General features: G+C 46.8%; 1 protein-coding gene across 1 annotated transcript in view; it reads right to left on the bottom strand.

The window, feature by feature from the left end:
• The window catches only part of TRPC5 (transient receptor potential cation channel subfamily C member 5), a 96,401-nt gene that overhangs the window by 48,558 nt on the left and 28,366 nt on the right, over positions 1-19,477 (bottom strand). Inside the window, exons 2-3 of the mRNA XM_040083993.2 lie at positions 17,440-17,838; positions 911-1,432 (exon numbers count right to left, since the gene is read on the bottom strand). Of these exons, the coding sequence (XP_039939927.1) occupies positions 911-1,432; positions 17,440-17,817 (900 nt within the window). The 5' untranslated portion in view covers positions 17,818-17,838. The remainder of the gene's footprint in view (positions 1-910; positions 1,433-17,439; positions 17,839-19,477) is intronic.

The raw sequence follows: 19,477 nt of genomic DNA, 5'->3' as shown, positions 1-19,477 counted from the left end.
GCTCCTCAACCAAGCAACTAAATTCCTCCTTCAGATAACCTGGAACATCTCTGGCCAATAGCAATATATCACCTCCTAAATTCTGCCTGGATTTGGAAAGAGAAAGGAAAACCAGAGCCAACTAATGAAACTGCTGTCAGCATTCTCCTGGGGTTCATGGCCTTTATTGAATCAACTTATAAATCTGTGGGTTTGCAGGGCTTCTGAAAGGCACTGCGCCCTTCAGCTGAAGTATGGCTTCCCTCTCTGGAGCTACGGGCAGGAGTTTGAATTTCTGGGAATTGCTTCTCAGTTCCTAAAACAGAGATGAGCTGAGGACCCAGGATCAAGAGGCCTCACAGGTGTGAAGAAGTATTTGCACCCTGTGAGTGTTTTTAGAAGGCTGCTGGCAACTCGGAGAGCTGGGACTCTGGGAGTGCTCCCAGCCTCTCCTGCTCTCTGTAGCTGCTGTCACATCTCTGGCCCTTTTGAGCTGGTGCTGAATGGGTTCTTGGAAGTGCTCGGTGGCTGCAGGAGCTGAACTGTGTGCTCTGTTATTTCCTGCACTCCATGAGGGAGCCAGTCTTCTTCAGGAGCCCGGCAACCCCTTCTAGCTTTGGGCTCCTGCGCAAAAGTACAAAAGCAGCCACTGGGAAAAGCTTTCAGACCTGGAAATGTCTGTTCTTTGCATGGGTTGCAATGAGATGGGATTTAGGTAGCTTTGAGACAGGAATTATTGGTGCTGTAGAAGCCCCAGCCCTCAACTGTTGTCACATTCACGCTGTCACCAAGGTACCTGAGCCCCCTGGTTTGTGAGCAATCCATGTGCACATCAAAAAACCCCACCTGAGAGCCAGCACTGAACAAACCCACAGCAACTCCGGAAATTAATTCTTTTACCCGACGCCTTTCACGTTCAGGCGACTCTTACCTCTTTCTGGTGATACTTTATTGCTACCTTCAGCTTCGCCAAGTCGTGACATTTCTGGGGATCCAGCTCCTCGCTTTGATCGTCCCTGTGGTTGAGAATGATCTCCAGCTCCCGGGAACTCCGTGCCTGATCCAAAAGGTCCTTAGCAAAACGTTTGCACTGCTGTGAGAGCTCCTCGTATTCAGCCTTGAACTCGTTCTCCACCTTGCTCAGCTCCTTCAGCTCCCAGCCCAGCCGGAAGGCGGTCAGGATGGGATCCTCGCTGGATAAGGCAATCAACGAAGGGCTGGCTAAGGCTTTGTAGATGTTCAGCCTCGACCTGGAGTGCCTCAGGCTGTCCACCTCGGAGCTGGAGACACATTCCACGCAGTTGCACCTGATCTGGTGCGGGCGCGGGATCGTCACCCGCCTTTGGACCAGCAGTTTGATGATCTCGTAGTTGTTGGTGTGAGCCGCCAGCATGATGGGGGTGATGTCCGGGGTGAACTCCGAGAACTGGGTGTCCATCATCAGCGTTGGGACCTGCAGGGAGGGATAAACCACAGGGGGAAAAGTCACACCTCACGTGGAGCGGCAGAGTTCAGAAGTCCCTCCTTCGTACTCCTGGAGTGATGTGATAACCAAAGAGGGGTTTTATGACGCCCTCTGTGATTTAAAGGCTGTTGTAGGCAGGCTGATCCACACACTGCTATTCTGGCCAAACCATTTTCCCCCAAATCCTGCAAATCTGCCTTGTTCCCAGTCTGGTGTAAAAGTCAGTCCCATCCCCATCCAAATGCTTTACATGAGTCTGGTCTGAAATGGGTATTGCCTCATACACCAAAGGGAAAAAAAAAACAGGAGGGGGAAAGAAAAGGAAGGAAAAAGGCCCAGGTAATTGCACAAAAAGAAGAAAAGTCTAGAAAAGAGTGAACACTGAATAGATTTCCATAACTACCATTATTTGTACTATATATCTGCATCAGCAGGCCAAGAACCTGCTCGTAGCCGTTCCTGCACTCTCCAAACCCTGGTATGCAGTTGGGCAAAACTCTTCTTCACTTTTGCCTACACTTTTTATTTGAAAATGTTTTTCAGTCTAAGGATACATTACATAACTGCCCTCAGAATAGACTTGTGGGTTTTGTTGGTTTTTTTTTTAAAACAGATTTGAAAAAAATTAAATGTAAAATTAATGAGCCGTAGCCCTCTACAAATAAGCCACTCCAGGGTATGCATTATCCAGCTACTGCTGCACTTCTCAAAAGATGAGCTTAATGCACACCCTGTTGTGTCTTATTACTATATGCAGAGTGCAAAATTAGATGGGAATGCTCGTACACGGCCAGCACCCGGTGCGTTTCCATTTGCAGGCAGGCAGCTCCCTTTGTTGTGTGTTAATCACTACTCAAACACTCTCTTCTCCCCGTGCCCAGCTCTCCTGCCCTGGCACATCCTGCTGCTCCAGGGGGCACGGCCGGCTTGGGAGCAACAGTGGGTCTGCTTCCCTTTTGCAAATATCAAAGATTTCTCAGAGAGACTGCTGCCAAAGAGTCCTCATGGCAGGAAACATCCCTCAGCCTGCCTAAATCCAAGAGCAAAGCAGTGGTGGAGGAGCATGAGGTAAGAAATGCCGCTGTAGGATACACCTGAGGATGGTGACAAGGTCATGAGGTCAGAAATGCCATTGTAGGACACGCCTGAGGCTGGTGATGAGGACGTGAGGAAAGAAATGCTGCTGTAGGATACACCTGAGGCTGGTGATGAGGACATGAGGTAAGAAATGCCACTGTAGGACACACCTGAGGCTGGTGACAAGGACATGAGGTAAGAAATGCCGCTGTAGGATACACCTGAGGCTGGTGAAGGGGGCATGAGGTAAGAAATGCTGCTGTAGGATTCACCTGAGGCTGGTGATGAGGACATGAGGTCAGAAATGTCACTGTAGGACACACCTGAGGCTGGTGACAAGGACATGAGGTAAGAAATGCCGCTGTAGGATACACCTGAGGCTGGTGAAGGGGGCATGAGGTAAGAAATGCTGCTGTAGGATTCACCTGAGGCTGGTGATGAGGACATGAGGTAAGAAATGCCACTGTAGGACACACCTGAGGATGGTGATGAGGACATGAGGTAAGAAATGCTGCTCTGAGGCCGGTGATGAGACCTCCAGCCTCAGTTTCCTGGGAGTTGAGAGCCTGTAAAGCACTAAAGAGCCAAAGCTGATGAATAAATCCTTACAGGTATCAGCGTGACAGGAGCTGTTCGTGCCGGCCAGCACACTGCCAAAGCTGCCCACCACACTGAGGTGCAGGGTCAGCCACGGGAGCAGGGCTCACTGCGTGGCTGCAGGCATTTTGGGGAACAAACCTGCTCCCCGTCCCACCTGGATGTGGCACATGAGGAGTTAAATCCCTGGCAGCTCGCAGACACTAAAGCGTGGAGAGGCTTTGCTAAGCACAGCTGGTCCCCACAGAGGCAGGAGGGAGAGAAAACAGTCCTGAGGCTTTGCTGTGGGTCGTGGAGGGCTCGGTGTCCCTTAGCAAGGTTGGATAAATGTACTTCAAGCTATCCAGTAACAAATGGCTGGAAGCTGCTCTCTGTGTAAGGTCTTGCACTCTCTGCCTTTCCCTTTGCTTAGCTCGTTTAGGTAGTTTGTTAAATGTCAAGAGAAAGGTGTGGGCTTTTTTTCTCTTTCTTAGAAGCTTTTTTTTTTTTTTTTTTCCCTTTTTTTTAAGACCTGATGCTTGACTATAACTGCATTTATCTTTCTTCCTGCCCTTTTTCAATCAGTGACTGGCTGCTGTATTCAGAGCCCGTGCCTCAAAGGAAGAACACTTTTCCTCCTCTATCACTTCTATTACTGTCAAGTTTAATCTTGTTTTTCTGTAGGGAAGTTATTGTACCCAGGGCTGCAAAAAGGATTTTCAGCTTTACACAGATGAGGAATTCATGTTGCTTGGAATGTGAAATGGGCACTCGAGGAGAAGGCAGTGATGTTACAGGTGGGGATAGTGCTAATCCTGTCTGCTCCAGAGGCTTTCTAAATATGGATCTGGGGCACTCAAAATGGCTTTCTCAAGGTTTGGGATCGAGTGAAGCGATCTCTCATCCTTTATTCTGGCTCCTGTGACAAACCCTCACCTCCAAAACAGCGCTGCCCCGTGAGGACTCCAGCAGCGGCAGGGAAGGTGTTTTCCTGGGCAGCTCACAGCGCTTTCAATTAAGGGATAAAGAAAGAAATGGTGGTGCAGAGAGGCACAGAGGCTCCCGAGGAGCAGGTGAGTGCAAGGCCCCCACTGACAGGAGCTGGAGTTATTTCTGAGCAGCAAAGCAAACCAGCACAACACAGAACAGGGACAGCGTGACCAGGGGCTGCCACGGCCTCTTTTCTGTGTCTGCCTCACCCAAGGGCCATGAATTGGCCCAAAATTGCCTGTCTTGTGATAAATATTTCTGTTGTATTCTCACACAGTGTTTTTTTGTTGTTGTTGTTGTTGGTTTTTATAACCTGCACCCCAAAGTGTCAATTTTCAAGCTGTGGCTCTGCAAAGCCTTTGTCCCAGGGCTGTGTTCTCTCCCTGGAGGGACAGCAGAAATTACAGCAGCACTGATGTGCCTCCTGTGATGCTCTGCCCCGTTGAGTTCGTGTTTAGATCAGCTTCTCCCGTATCTTGGATTAACTTGCAGTGATGGAAGCAGAAGAAGAATAATTTATTCTACCCCAAGGGCTCTGCTAAGCTCTTCCAAGGTTACTTTGGTTAAGTGACCTGAAAAACAAAATTCTTTTCCATTAACCTCCTCACCTGACACCAGCTGTTAACCCGAGTCCTCCAGAACCTTACTGCCACTACCTGCACAGGAGCAAACACCTTGTCTGCATTTCATCCTGGCTCTTTTCAGCTGAGAAATTAATGCTGCCATTAACAACAAGTGACTGAATGCTTGTCACCATCTGCCTAGATTTAATCCTCATAAGGTGGCCTGCTTACCCCTGTACCACTGCTGCTCTGAAAGATGCTGCAGCACGTGAAAAATCCCCTTTATTTGAAAAGGAGGGTGAAGAAACAAGCTTGATTCATTAAAGGAGAAGGATTAGCTCACATAAAAATGCTGTTCAGCACAGCTAAGCTCTCCTCTGAATGGAAAAATAAGTTTTCCAGCAAAATAGTGCACGGCTGGAAAGGAGCTCTGGATGGAAAGAGAGCAGGAATCTCTGCTGTTAGTCATGAGTACAGTGAAAGAGGAATTAAACTACAGAAGGGGGAAAAAAAAAACAAAAAAGCTGGCACTGAAGATCTGGTGGCTTTGTTGTAAGTCTTTTAGGAGTTTTACTTTGAATTTGATCTAGTTTGGTGTCTGTCCCTGGAGCAGCTCCTCTGGTTTAGTGCTGTGTTAAAGCAGCCCAGCTGCTCCAGGACTGCTCAGCAATGAGAACCACACTGCAATAAATGGGAAAACTGAGGAGAGTCAGCTCAAAACCGTCCTCCTCAACCAAACTAACAGACAAGTGGGAATGCGCCTTTCGCCTTTTATGGATAATAATATTTTGTCTGTAAATAACTCGTAGTGCCTTCACCTGTAACACTTGGAATCGCCCTGTTTTCAAGCCATCCGCATTTCATAAGCCATCATCTCCCCCAGATCAGTGCAATAAATCGCAAGCATAACCATGATAAGCAGAAAATACATTATTAATCTGCATTATTTTCAGCGTGTGTAACTTTTTGACTCAGCTGTGCGTTATAGAAGATTTTCTGGCTGCCAACACAAACTCGTGCAAGCCTCACTGGAAAGCCACAAATGCAATACAGCTTTCTTGTAAGCTCCTTTTAGGCACTGGAAGCGACCTTTTGTGGGGAAATGGTGGATGGCTGTGTAAATTTCAGCATTTATTTTGGGTGATGCAGTGGTGTGGGCTTCACTAACTCAGCATCTTCACCAGAGATGCCTCGAGAGACGTCTGCTATCAGAGTGATGCCAGCATTTATATTAACGGGGAGTTTGTGGTTTTATTCCTCTCAAGAGCAATTCATTGACTGAAATGATGTAATTTGGTTAATGGAATATAATGAACAACACACACTGCTGTCTAAAAAAGTCGTGTAGTTGAAGGGCTGGTTATCCACGATCTTTGGCATAAGGCACACATTGTTGTACTTCAGGGCAAACTCTGCTGTTACTGAAGCGTTCCACTGATTCCAGTACAGCTGTCCCAGAATATCCAGCTGAAGAAAAGGCTCCTTCTGGCCTAAAACCTCCTCAGTGACTTAGAAATGTGCCTATAAAACCAAATAAAATCTCTGCTCCTCTGACTGACGCCACAGAACAGTGAATATTAGTACCTTTTAGTGCCTTGTAGCGAGCCAAGGTTACCAGATGGTGCACATTAACACTAAAATAGGTATATTTGCGTTAAAAAAAAAGGCACGCTACAGAATCACAGAACTGCTAATAATTGTTAATTCATGCAGTGCATTGCTACTGAAAGAATGTGGGAAAGTAGATCTGTGATATCCGTATAACCAAATATCCTGTATAACCAGTAAAGGAAAATATGGATAGACCTGCTCTAGAGTCTTCCAGTTTTAATTTGGCTTTTTACTCATGTGTTTAAAGAAGGGGGCAGGCCCAAGGGATTAGTTCTCAGAGCTGAGCTGAAGCCTAGTGCACTTGACAGTGGCAGAACTGCATCAGAGCTTGTGCTCAGCCATGTGTTGAGGAAACGCAGCACAGCCAGAAAGACTGTCAAAAGATGTCCCCATTTGTGGCTGATGCTACATAATAACTTCTGCTGGGGATTTAAAAAAAAAAAAAATAAGAGGGATTCAGAGAGGAGCCTTTGGGAGGAAAGGATTTTGCAAAATGCATTTTAATGGCCTGTGGCAAGTTCCTGCAGTCAGAGCCCTCTGTCTGTGCGTCTCTCTCCGTGCCTCTCTCTCCTGAGCCCTCTCCTTTCCCTGCCTGTGGAGCAGATGAGATGAGGCTCTTGATGATGAAATAAAGAGTGAGCGCAGTCACTGTGGCTGATCCTGCGAGTCACAGAGGAAGAGTCACTGCCAAAGAGTTACCTCGTGTTTGAACCTCTTGCACTGAGCTGGAGTACAGCCTGAGCTCACTCTGCCCGGAATTCCTGTGCCTTGATGCACCCAGAGCCACTGGGTCCAGCAGGAGATGGGCTGGTGAGTGCCCACCCCTGCTCAAGGAGCTGCAGCTGATGCCTTGGGAAGGCTGACCTGGAACAGAGGCTGGACAGAGCTGGAGAATAAAGTAGATATTTATTGAAACGTCTTTAGGACACACCTTGGGCAGGACAAGAGCCTGGCCAGGGACACACCCAAGGTGGACACAAAATGGGCACAAAATGGACAAAGGGTCACGAGGTCTGACACTTTTATAAGTTTTGGTCTATTTGCACATTGGGGTTGAATTGTCCAATTCCAGCTCCAGGCTGTGAGGTCCCATCCTTCTTGTTCCTCCCTCCAGCCACCCTTGTTTGTGCTTTTGGGGCTGAAAGTTGTCCTTGGTGTCCATCATGAAAAGGATTTGTTTTGTGTTGCTGCTGTGTGCAGAGAGCTGAGCTGAGTGTGAGCTCAGAGCTGCACCCTGGGCAGCACAGAATGTGAAATACAGGAAACCTGAAACTTCAGGCATCACAGCCTCTCCTGGCTATGGCTTCTCCTCTGTATAGGAATGTTTTACAAGCCTGTTGTGGTCCTGATTTAGCAGATATTGTGTGATCATATCTGCAGGGAACCTTGGCTGCACCATAGATAGTCTGGGGCTCACTGAATGTAGGGACACTTCTGCAGGTAGAACAAATGCTGGAACCCTGGGCACTGAGAATTTCAGGCTTTCTGTTCTAACAAGCACTGACCCTCAGGAAAACACCACATTTAACCTGAGGCCGTAGAATAGGCTTCCTAAGCTGAGTGATAGCACTATGGTTATAAGTGCGTGGTTTGAATAGAAGTGTGTAATATCACAGAGTAGAAAACTTAAAGTTTAAGGCTTTAAAATATAGTAATATACATAAAGCAACATAGAAGATTTAAGGTGTAAGCTAAGTCTTTCCTTTTCACCTTCTTCTTTGTAGTTTTAGGTAGTTTATTGTAATTAAGTAGAAAAATCCGCATTGCAGACCATGAGTAGTTAGTCATTAAGTTAAAAGTAAAAGTTATTTAAGTGTTTTTTCATGATGAGACAATTTGTGCTTATAAGACCTAAGAAAGAAACAGAGCCATTTTCACTTTGTTAGCTAGAACTCACAAACTCAGCAGAGTCACAAATCCAGACAACGATGAAGCTGCTGAAGTGGCCTAAGTGACATGAGGACCTGTCCATTTTGGTCCACCAAAAATGCAATTTTATTGACCTTCCCAAAATGCAGAGATTCCCTGGCTGCTTGCTGGAGCTTTTTCCTGAGACTGTGACACCGACACAGGTCCAGAATTACTGATGTGGGAGTGAACTGAATTATCTCCTCAAGACTGGACAGGCAGACTGGTTGGCATATTCCTGATAGTTGGTTTTGGGTTTTTTTTCTCCACATCTGGAGATACTAAATGCTGTTTGTTTGGGGGTTTTTTGCCTTTCTTCATTACCATTTTAAGAGTCACTCTGTGATAGGAGCAGCTGTTCTGAGTAAAAATTATTAGGGTTTATTCTTAATTTTTAATGCTGATTTTAAGCTTTGAAACCAATTTGATTAAAGAGCTTGCTTAATCCGGCCCTATAAATTTCTTAGCTACTCCAAGAACCTTGGAATGTTGCTGCATCTGAGATTTTTTTTTTTTCATTTTATGGATAAGCTTTCCCCTCGCCCCAAACACAACTGAAATAAAGATTGCCCGTGGTTATCTGGAAATATTCAGGCTCTGTCTTCAAGATAATCTTTATTTTATTACGGTTACTATTTTTTCTAACATTTTTCAGGCTTTATTCTGGGAGAGCTGTCCAGCTTTCTGATTCATTTTTCTTGGTCTCTGTATTATCTATTCTTAGTGGTAACGAGGACGAGATGTGCTAACACAGGTTAATAATCATGCTATCTACAGCCTTTTATATCATCTTTGTACACCAAACATCCCTCCTCCCTGTAATTTATCACCTTGTGAGGACGAGAGATGTTTCATTAAGTTTAGGTGAGGTAATGTGTTGCTAACAGGGCTTGAAGAGGGAAGCCTTTTTCCTTGGGTTGTGTTCATATCCAGTCACATTCCTTTAGGAAAAAAAAAAAAATAAATCAGATCAGACTGGATCATGAGACAGTGTCAAGGAGAGGAGTGAGTTGCTGCATCTGGCGCCAGCCCAGCGCTGCCTGATGGTGCACAAAACGCATCCTGATGCTCACAAACCAGCAGGTTCATTATCCCCCGGTTTTTCCAGCTAAGCTGTGCTTTTGGCACTGTTGTTTTACCAGCCAGGAAGATGCTGCGGCTTCTGAAAAGACCCCAGAGTTTGCAACAGCAAAGAAACGACAACCTAGACAGGTGGCGGGGAGAAAAACAAAATAAAGCTGTGTGGCTGTGATCTTCCTTTGTTCCCACTCAGGCAGTGACTTCCTCTGATATTCCCAGTGCTAGGAAGTTGAAAGCCCCTAGGTAATGCTGTGTCCCTGATGCTGCTGCAGAGCCTGGCACTGCCTCATCACCTCCTGCCTGAGGAGCACTTGGAGCACAGCAGCCCTCTCTCAGTGCCCTGAATTAAGTACCAACAATTCTCATGGCCCTGAGCCTCCCGAGCAGTTTTCCAGCATCTTCCCGAGGCAATGACAGAGCAAAGACCTTGGATCACAGCGTTCCCTCGCTGCAGCAATTCGCAGACAAGAAATACTGCTCCCAGTCAATGCCTCTTCGATACTCCACCACCAGTGCCAGCAAAGTGCTGCCCCACCAGGCACTGCTTTGCCATGGGACAGCAAAATACTGCTCACACAGGGGTAAACAAGCCGTAAAATGTGACTTTGCCAACCCAGCATGGCTCTGTTCAACAGCCAGGTAAGGGCTGAGGGACTCCTGCTAAGCTGCCCTGCAGTTCTTCACGGATCTTTAGAGATCCCAGAGCTTTGTTTAGGAGGAGCCTGTAATTTGTTACATTCGCTTTTCCCACGAAGAGAAGCTTCCCTTGGGAAAAAAAAAAAAAAAAAAAACGTGCTATTACTATTGCACCGGGAAGAGTCTCCCACAAATCTGTATCAGTGGATCTAAACAGCCACATCAGACTTCTGGGTTTGGGGTTTCAGACGGACCAGAGGCAAACACGTGCTGGGTGATGCCTGGGGATGCTGTAATTGGGGCTTAGGAGCAAAGGGAGGGGGGTACAGTAGGCACATTCATGGACACTGGTTTTTTGACACTAAAATCCTTAATGACCAGATCTACAGAGAGCCCAGAAGTTTATTTGTGCAGCAGCACAAACAGGATTCTTTTCCCCTACAACAGTTCATCCACCTAGCTGAATCCTGAGAACCCATCACATCTGACTGAAAATTCACTGTACAGTGTGCCCAGAGCAGGCAAAGAACACTCCTAGAGATCAGTAAAGACAATTCTCTGGGAAGCATCTGGGATAATTCCTGACTTCTCACCCGTCTATGTGTTCAATTACAAGCATGGCACGTTTCTGCTCGCTGTGATGCAGTTCTTGGCTTGACCCCCACCAGCATCCTAGGAAATAATAACAGACTTTACATTGACCCTGGAGAAAGAAGGAGCCAGTGCCTTATTGCCACTGTCAGGAATCTGGTTTCTGTCACTGCCTTCATCTTGATGCTGCTTACTGAGTCCAGGGGATGTTTCAGCCCAGTTCTTTTCCACCTGGATTTAAGATTATTTGGGGACTGAGGCAATGGGGAGGGAGGAAAGATTTTCACAGTTAAATGTAATCATTAGCTGAAGTGATCTTTGATTTCTCTGTTGTTTAGTTTAATTAGATGGAATTCATTTTGAAGGCAGCCGCCAGTGTCAAAGGCATGTTAACTATAACTGTGAATTATTACTGCATCAATAAAAATAATGAAAAGCTTGGGTGCTAATGGAGCCATTAGGCTTTGAAGCTGCTTCTCTGTTTTCAGACGTGATCCTTCTTCCTTTTTGTGCCTCTCAGATATTTCCCCACTGAGAGCTTGTGGCCATATTTTTTCTTAACTGGTTCTACTCTTCAGAACCTCCTCTTGCTCAGGAGTGTTTCCAACCAGGTTCAGCCTTTCCTTTCTGCTTTGGACCCCTCCTATTAACATGGAAATTACCGGCTTGAGTCACACCCATCAGCCTGCTCCCCTCTGGTGCTCCACAGCCACAATTCGGAGCTGCCACAGAACTCCTTGATACAGATGCCTGCTCCTAAACCTCTCCTCTTTCCGGCTGCCTGCAAAACCCAGATTTTATGCTGTGAGGTTTTCGAGAACTGAACTGTTTCTTTTGACTCAAACTGTCCTGTCAGTGGTAGCACAAGGCTGGCATTGAGCTTGTACCAACTCTAAAGTCAAGGGCTGTCAGTGGTGAGGGCTAAACTTAACACTGGTTTCTGCACACAGAACGAGAAACCCTGTGTGAGTAGGGAAATTAGGCTAAATCACATTGTCTGAAGAAAGTTACTGGATTTGGGCGAGAATAAAATGGTTTAATGCAACCTTTATTTTCTGTTTCACAAAAGGCTGTCTCTGCGCTGTGGATCTGCGGGATCTGAACAAGATTAAGGTGGATTTTCACTCATCAGCTCACCTAAAAGAGGATTTTTGAGGTCAAATTTTAGGTTCACTAACACTATCCAGTACAGCAATCCTCTACCAATCTGATGATTAGCTACAAAGACTGGAAACTTGCCTTTTATTCTCTGTAGTTTCCTCTTCACAGCCATACTCTTCCAGAGGCTGTGCCAGTAAACTCCTTCTTTTGGAATCCATACGGATCCCATGGACTCAGAAGGCCTTTGGACCATGGGAACCGCAGCCATAAACACTAAAATCCCTTTTTTCTTTTTATTCTCACGACTGAGGAATTGCATCCGTAGTCCCATCTGCTGAGCAGCTTTATTTGGAGCCACGTGCCACGAGGGCGAATCGCGAAGTTTGCCAGATCCCAGAGAGGGGCAGAGAGATGCTCGAACCCTCCCTGTGTAAACAGCCGACGTCAGCTCCGATTGTTGTGAAGAAAACAGCCCTCCGTGGAGGTGCTCAGGGACGTGGAGTAATTCAGATGGCTGATTACAGCTCCTCAAAGGAGGCAGCAGGGCTCAGCAGGCAGGCAGAGCTGCAGGCACAGCCCCGGCAGGATGCAGGGGAGCAGGCGAGATGCGAGAGTGGTGACAAACCTTCAGGAGGCTGCTGCCACCGCTCACAGCTCCGAACAACGGGCCCCCGGACGCCTCAGCTGGGAAATCTCTACTCATTTCAGCAGGTTTTGAAGTGTGAGGAAATGCGGCTGTTATGGTAAATTGAGGGTGAATCAAACACGGGGGGGAAATGGGAGTTTTCAGACGTGAATTTCCTGCTCTTCGCCGGAGAAGGTTAGGTGAAGTCTCCAGCTCGGCTGGAAACAAAACCCGCTGGATTGATGTTTGTATAGTGAAAAAAATCCATCTGATGGCACTTTTAGGGAAAAAGACCAGCAAAACTCAGAGAACAAATAGGTTGAGAGACAGAAGATTTTACAGGGAAGGAGAATTCATTCAACAGGTTTCATATATGCATTCCCTCACTTGTACAGTAGTTCTGAGTTAAGGAATAAACAATAATTTAGAGTTCCCTGTTAATTTCAGCCCCACAGGACCCCAGCCAGATCTGGTTTTGCTGCGTGCCTTCTGCCTTGTTTTGCATGTACTGGACCTGTCCCATGCACAGACAAGTTTGCATTTCAACATTTCCACCCTCAAAGAGAAAAGCCTGGGCCAAAGTCCATACTGCATCTGCAGGTGCTAATTCTTTGCTATTTCAAACCCATCCCGGCTCTTTCTGATGGTTATTCAGTGGTTTGTTGAATAAGATGACACTCATCACTGAGGATGGATTGCCATGCCAAGTACACCTATATTACTGCTCTGCCACTGTGCAGTACATCAGCCTCTGCACTGCCCAGAAAATCAAACAATAACTATCACAGCACCAGATTAGGCTCACTTTTATTTCCTGGAAAATGCTGACTACAAACCTCTGCAGGACAACCCTCCAGGTTCCACGAATATGAGTTTGTTTTGTTCCTCTTAATATTCACGAATAGGTTGCTTGATTTCCAAAGGCCTGTCAGGATTTTGGGAGAAAAACAAGCTGTGCTGTGGTTCAGGTGACCAGCTGTGTGACTGGTCAAAGAGAGCTATGGTTTATAAAAAGCTTCGAGGAGTAATTGGAGTAAAAGATGTAACACGTGGAAATCACAAGTTAACCTGTAAAAATCACAAAATCAGGGGAGCTCTTTGGGTACTGAAGAGGAGGATGGGTCCTCCAAGCCTGGGCTTTACTCTCTGCTGGGCGTGAAGCACATCAGAACATCTCTATGCTCTCCCCATGGCTGCACCATGACGACTTCCTCGCTGACCCCAAAACCTCCCATGGCCAAAACCGTCAGATTATGAGCATTATCCTGCCTGTGACTGGTGAAGCCTCCTCCCCAGCTCCACCAGCAGACTCACAGCTCAGCACCCAAAACCACGGCTCTAAGCTGTCTGGACCGGGCAGCACGGATTTGAGGAGGAACGCTAAGATCTTAAAATAGCTCACAGACCTCGCTTAGAGCCAAACCTAAAAAGAAACACAACCACTCGAGCACATCACTGCTGATCTCTCCAGTGCTCTGCAGCAGCCTCTGGAGCGAGGTGCCTCATGCTGTCGCCGGCTCCGCATGTAAACAGAGCAATTTGCTCCTGTGCCGAGTGCGGGTTGTTATAGTTACTGCCTGTGACTTGCCCCTGCCATTGTCACGGCATTCGCAGCAAGTGGCGCTTAAACAGCAGTCTAGCAAAGGTTTGCAGGATAATGACTCATAAAAATTCACTTAATGACAGGATCCGAGCCTCTGCACTGCCCAACCCCTTCATCCATCCCCCCCGGCCCTTACATCATCAGTGAGATCCTGATCCTCTTACACGAGGAGCGCAGCAAAGGTCACCACGTGTATTTGGAAGGTTGGGACCTTCTGTTCCCTGAAAGGGTCGCGGTCCAGGTGGAAAGCAGAGCTCTTCCCCTCGGGCAGCTCTCAGAGCCGGGTCTGGAGCTGTCCTCTTGGAGATCTGCCTTGGCAGGTCCAGTCTGCAAGGGGCCACGGTTTTCTACCTGGGTTTGGGTGTCTCTTTTCCTAACTAAGAAAAACGAGGTTCACTCTCCTGGTAAAATTTAAAAGTTTAATAAAGGACCATAGGAGACAAACATAATAAAGCAAATTTTAACGGCCGGGTGCTTGGCATTCGGCTGAGAGCACACCTGCTATTTCAGACACCCTTTATATACCTTTTCTATTGCATCAGCCTATTGCATATTCATAAACAATTATGGAGATTTAAACTTTTCCCCGAACTAGTTTGTTCCAAGAGCTATTTAGCATGGCTCCTCCTTGGGTCTGCCTTTTTAGAGCATGCACATTTCTCGGCTGTGATTTTAGTCTGTTCTTATTATCACCTCCAGCTTGGGTTTTGGCCCATGCTTTCTACAGACAGCAGGTGCTGATAGCTGGCACTTCAGTAGCAGGGGTCTTCATCATAGATTGTTCACAGCATGTTATCCCAACCAAGCAGGCAGTTCAATTACCACGAGCACAACTATATCAGCTATCTCACTACCCTAAGTTTAGTTAACAGCAGAAATAAAAACTCTATAGCAAAGTTGCTTTAACATTGTACCTACAGCATCCATTTCGATATTTGCGAAAAGCCAATATTATAATTGATACGTATTTATGACACTAACCAGATCCAGCCACTCCACGAGAGGCTGGAATGAGGCAGGCTGTGAGAGCTGCTGTCGGGATTGTGGCACGGTGATAAGGCTGAAGATACCCACCCGTGAAATGGATTGTGCTGAACGATGCTGCTCAGCTGCTTTTGAGATGCAAAGACAACAATTAACCGAGCTGACGCAAATGGGAACAGTTCTTGGAGCCCGGCAGCCAGGGAGAGAGACCAGGCTCTGGGAGAGAGGCAAATAAAACCTGCTCAGAGGCAGGCAGCAGGAAAATGGAACCAACAGGTTCTCCCAGAGCCCAGGTCCAGGTGGGTGAACATTTGATACGCAGCAATCAGAGGATGCTGCTGCTCCTGCACCTCTGCCCAGGGTGCAGCAGAGACGGGCAGTGCCTGATGGCAAACAGGCTGCCACATGCCAGCCAAGGAGCTGAACCCTCTGTACATTTAATTAAGAGATTATAATTAACAAAATTTACGAGAAGCGCTCTGATACCATCTTACAAATTTCACAGCCAGAACAGAAACCTTTCTAAGAGGTGCGAATTTTTTTTTATTTTATTTTTTTTTGTTACTACTGGAACAAAAAAGCAGGGTTTCTACGTGTTTTAGAATATCTGAGTAGCTGATGAGGACAAAGCTGTGCTAATCTGCTTTATCAGGTGCTTTTTGTGGAAGCAATTAGGTGTGGGGCTCCCAAAGGACCTTCTGAGAAAGGGTCTAGCAAGGCCAAATAATGACTGTACACTGGTACTGCTGTGGAATTAGCATCAGGAGCTTGTGTTCAGAAACCCCTCCTGTAACAGCTTTGAGATTTGACAAAGTAACCAGCTTTGGCCCAGCTTGTCCTGTCACTACACATGAAATAAATGTTCACCACCTTCACTGCATGGGCAGTCAGTGAAAGAGCTGAGAGGGAAGTCCAGTCCTGCAGCCCTCCACCAGCAAACACTTCCTGCAGTCCCCAGAAGAGCCTGAACCCCAGCCAGGGAAGTTAATCCAAGTTTGTTCATAGAATCTTGCTCCAAGCCAGTGCCAGTGCAAAATACACTGATGAAATCTGGTCTTGTAACAAACCTTGTAAATAAAGCTGGAACTGGCACCGCATCTCTTCTCCCCCACATGTGCTCTCCTCCAGCTTGTAAACCCTGCAGCAGGTGCAGTTCTAGCTGCAGGAGGAGAGCTGGCACAGAGATAACGAAAAATGGAGCAGGCCTACTCTGAAATGGATCACTGAACTAGAGAGCTGAACTTCAGCTCTAATACAACAACCTCATTTCACGGACCTCTGTCTCTGCCCAGTTAAGCCAGCAGGGCTCTGGATTTGAGTGGACACAAGTCTTGGTGTTCAAGGGATGTCACAGAAATCCACACGAATCCCATCACTTGCTTTCCACGACATTTCAGGAGAAAGCTGTCATTAGCCTGCTATAATCATTGGCAATTCCTCATGCCACTGAAAAAAAAGCTTTTCTATTCTGCTTTCTGCCCTGCTGAGCTGCAGGATGCTCAAATAGAACACCAAGGGGAAAAAATGGCTCATTCCTCATACTACTTACATTTTGTCAGACTAAAACTCAGTACTAACATTTCCAATTTTAGGTCAGATAGAGGAGTTTCATTATCTCTCTAGTTTTTAAATCACACGTTGGAAACACATTGCTACAAGCACGCACAATGCTTGCACATTTCTAAATAATAAGCTGAGCACTCTTGAATCCTGTCAGGATTGATCCTTATTCTTTGCTTTGGCTACATAAAATTACTGTTGAAAAACAATGTGCTAAGGGGCCTATGCATTGAAAACATTTTCTTCCACGATTGACTGGTATTAATCTTTCACACCCAGAGGGACGTGTTCCCTTCAAAAGGAGGCTTGATATATAAGGATCACCCAGGTTTTGGATGTTCCTCTCTAAGCAGTGAACACGCAAAAATCACCATTGGTCAGCAACGTGCATAAATCGTTCTAGCTATTGGCAGTAGAGCTTAGTGGTGCTTACAAATGAGAAAAAAAAACAGAAAAAAAAAAAACCAGTTTTGTGACAGGATTTGGAAACCGTGGCTTTTCCACGAAGAACCTTGTGTAACTTAGGGATGGCTTTGCAGCTAAGGATCCTTCCTGCAAGTCACTGCTGTGAGTTATGTCCTGCCTCAGCACTGCTGCCCTGGAGCTCCCTGGAGAGGGAGACCAAGATGATCTGTCTGCACCACGGTGAAGGACTGAAACCCAGCAGATTGTTTGCTTGCTTGCAGCTGTAAATAAGCTTGTGTGCTTTCAGGATTTACTTATGAAAAGCAATTCCACTTAATATCAGCACGACAGCGTGGCAATAGTTCATATTTACAGATTGTAATATAATTTCAGAGAGCCGCAGATTCCTTTAGAAAGTGCTCGTCTATAAATCAACCTATAAATCAGCATGTCCACAAACACTGTGGGGCTGGAAAGAACACTGAGTGAAAGAGAAAAAAAACGAGTGTTTAAGCCAGGCAGAACATGTTTGCTCTGGCTGGAGAATTTCCATCCAAGCTGGGCTGCCCGAGCCTGCAGTGGGAATTTGAAGCCACGGACCAACCTCAAGGACATTGCTCTGAGCAGCAGCGCTTTCCCTAAGGCAGGACAACGGCTCAGAACTGAACGGGAACACTCAACCAACCTGTTTTTCGCCACTGGGCTTCCTGTAGTTGAGCAGCAGCTCCACAGCTCCCACCACCTCCTTCCGTATGGCGTAGAGCAGAGCATCCCCCACGTAGACGCTGTGGCTGAGCAGCAGCTCCATGATCTCCAGGTTCTCATTCTCTATGGCTATCAGGAGGGCGCTGCGGCCCAGGGGATCCATGCAGTTGATGTTGATGTTGTAGTAGATCTCCGCCTCCTGCAGGGCATGTTTCACGCTGGCGTAGTCGCCCTTCTCCACAGCGCTGAGGTAGGCTTTCTCTTCCGACGAGAGCTCTGCCTCCGCGCGCACGATCTGCAGCGGGATCCGGTCTCGGTACGGGGAGAAGTTGACCTTTTTGTAGTATAGCTGGGCCATGGCTCATAGTGACCAGGCGACCTGGGAGGGAGGAGAACCACGCGTCAGTGACAGCACGGCCTCGCGGGGGACGCGCGGGAAATGCTAAAGGTGAGAAGATTTTCAGGAACCGTAAAAAGCACGCCTCGGAAACGGGAAGAACGGATAACTTAGAGCCAGCTGCAGCTGCAAAGCCTGGAAGAAGAGAAGATGCAACGGTACAGCAAGCAAAGACATGAAACAACAGTTTGAGTTTTGAGGCCTGGCTAGAATAGATCTTAAGACTGCAGGAAAATATGCTTAGCACGGAGGTTTTGAGCTTAATAATGGGATATTGTGTATTGTTAGTAGAAAGCACACAAGCAAGCAGGTGTAGGTGTGCTTTCAGTGACTGGCTAGAACAATTGTCTGTGAGTTTTAGCAATACGCCATTGGAAGAAAAACCTTTAAAATGCCCTGTAACAAAGAGATCTTTGGCTGTTGTTAGCAAGATGCGAGCCATCTCTCAATAGTCTCACCCTGTTACGAGGCAGACGCTGCAATAAAGCTCAAGGAACGTCTCCCAGTGGTCCTGTCCCATTTGTGCAAAACGCCAGCACAGGGACAAGCTTCCAAAGGGCCATCACGGGAAAAGCTCCCCATCCCTTTTTAGGACGTTGTATTCTTAACACCCCCTGTGCAACCCCACCCTGAAGGGCTACCTGAAAGCATAAAGGTGGCACCACCACTCACAATGACAGAAACTCAGTGTAATTTTTTATCTTGCTTGAACACTGTGCCATTGATGCCTTTTGTCTGGCCAGAAGCGTGATCTTGACATTTATGGGTGATTTATCACATGCAAATAGGTGGATTTCTCATCGTTGCTTTATTTCCCACTCAAAGTTCTTTTTATTTCCTCCTTTTCCACTGCTAAGCCAGGTCCTCAGCATCTCTGAACTGTCAGTGATGGGAGCTGCTGATTTACACCCTCCTCTTTGCAGTAATAGATTTATTTTGAACATTTTTGCTGCTGCTCCTCTGCTTCCATCTCTTAAAACAGTATTTTATTTTTCCTCAGTGTTTACTCTTTGACTAGGTCACGGTTTTATTTTTAAAGCCTGCATGTTTTTAAACATTTTTGCTCACTCTCCTCATTTATAAATAGGACCTAAAGACAGGCTGATGTAAAAGCTCCCACCCTTGCTCTCCAAAGGCAGCGATGTTGTTTTGTGGTCTAGGAAAATGAGAAGTAAATCCTGCCCTGGAACAAGTGCAGCAGACTGAATGAATTGAGGTTCCTTCCCACACCTCAAAGATCCCAGCAGGTGACTGGAATCATAGGAAACGTGGGCTGGGTATTCACAAGTAAGGAAAAAAGGAACCAGGCTTGTCTGCCTCTGCTTGGCACTGACAAAGGACGCCAGGTCAGCACCAGGGGCCACCAGCAGCTGTGACTAATTGTGTGACTTCCTCCACCTCCTTGCCCAAAGCTCCACAGCTTCCTGCAGCAAATTAGCGCATTTTGGCCCATATTAGTGCCCTGTCCTGGGGGGAAAGGAGGTGCTGATACAAGAAGGCGAGGAGGAGGCTGTGGTGGCTGCAGAGCGGAGCCGGGGTTCTGCAGGGGCCCAGGCACTTCTGCCTCTCCAGAGGGGGTGGATCTGAGCTCCAGCCCAGCTGACGCTGCAGAACAGTGGGT

Source organism: Hirundo rustica, chromosome 21, assembly GCF_015227805.2.
Source record: "Hirundo rustica isolate bHirRus1 chromosome 21, bHirRus1.pri.v3, whole genome shotgun sequence".
In the NCBI taxonomy this organism is placed as follows: domain Eukaryota; kingdom Metazoa; phylum Chordata; class Aves; order Passeriformes; family Hirundinidae; genus Hirundo; species Hirundo rustica.
Note: the sequence above shows the minus strand (reverse complement) of the source record. Positions and strands in the feature narration are given on the sequence as shown.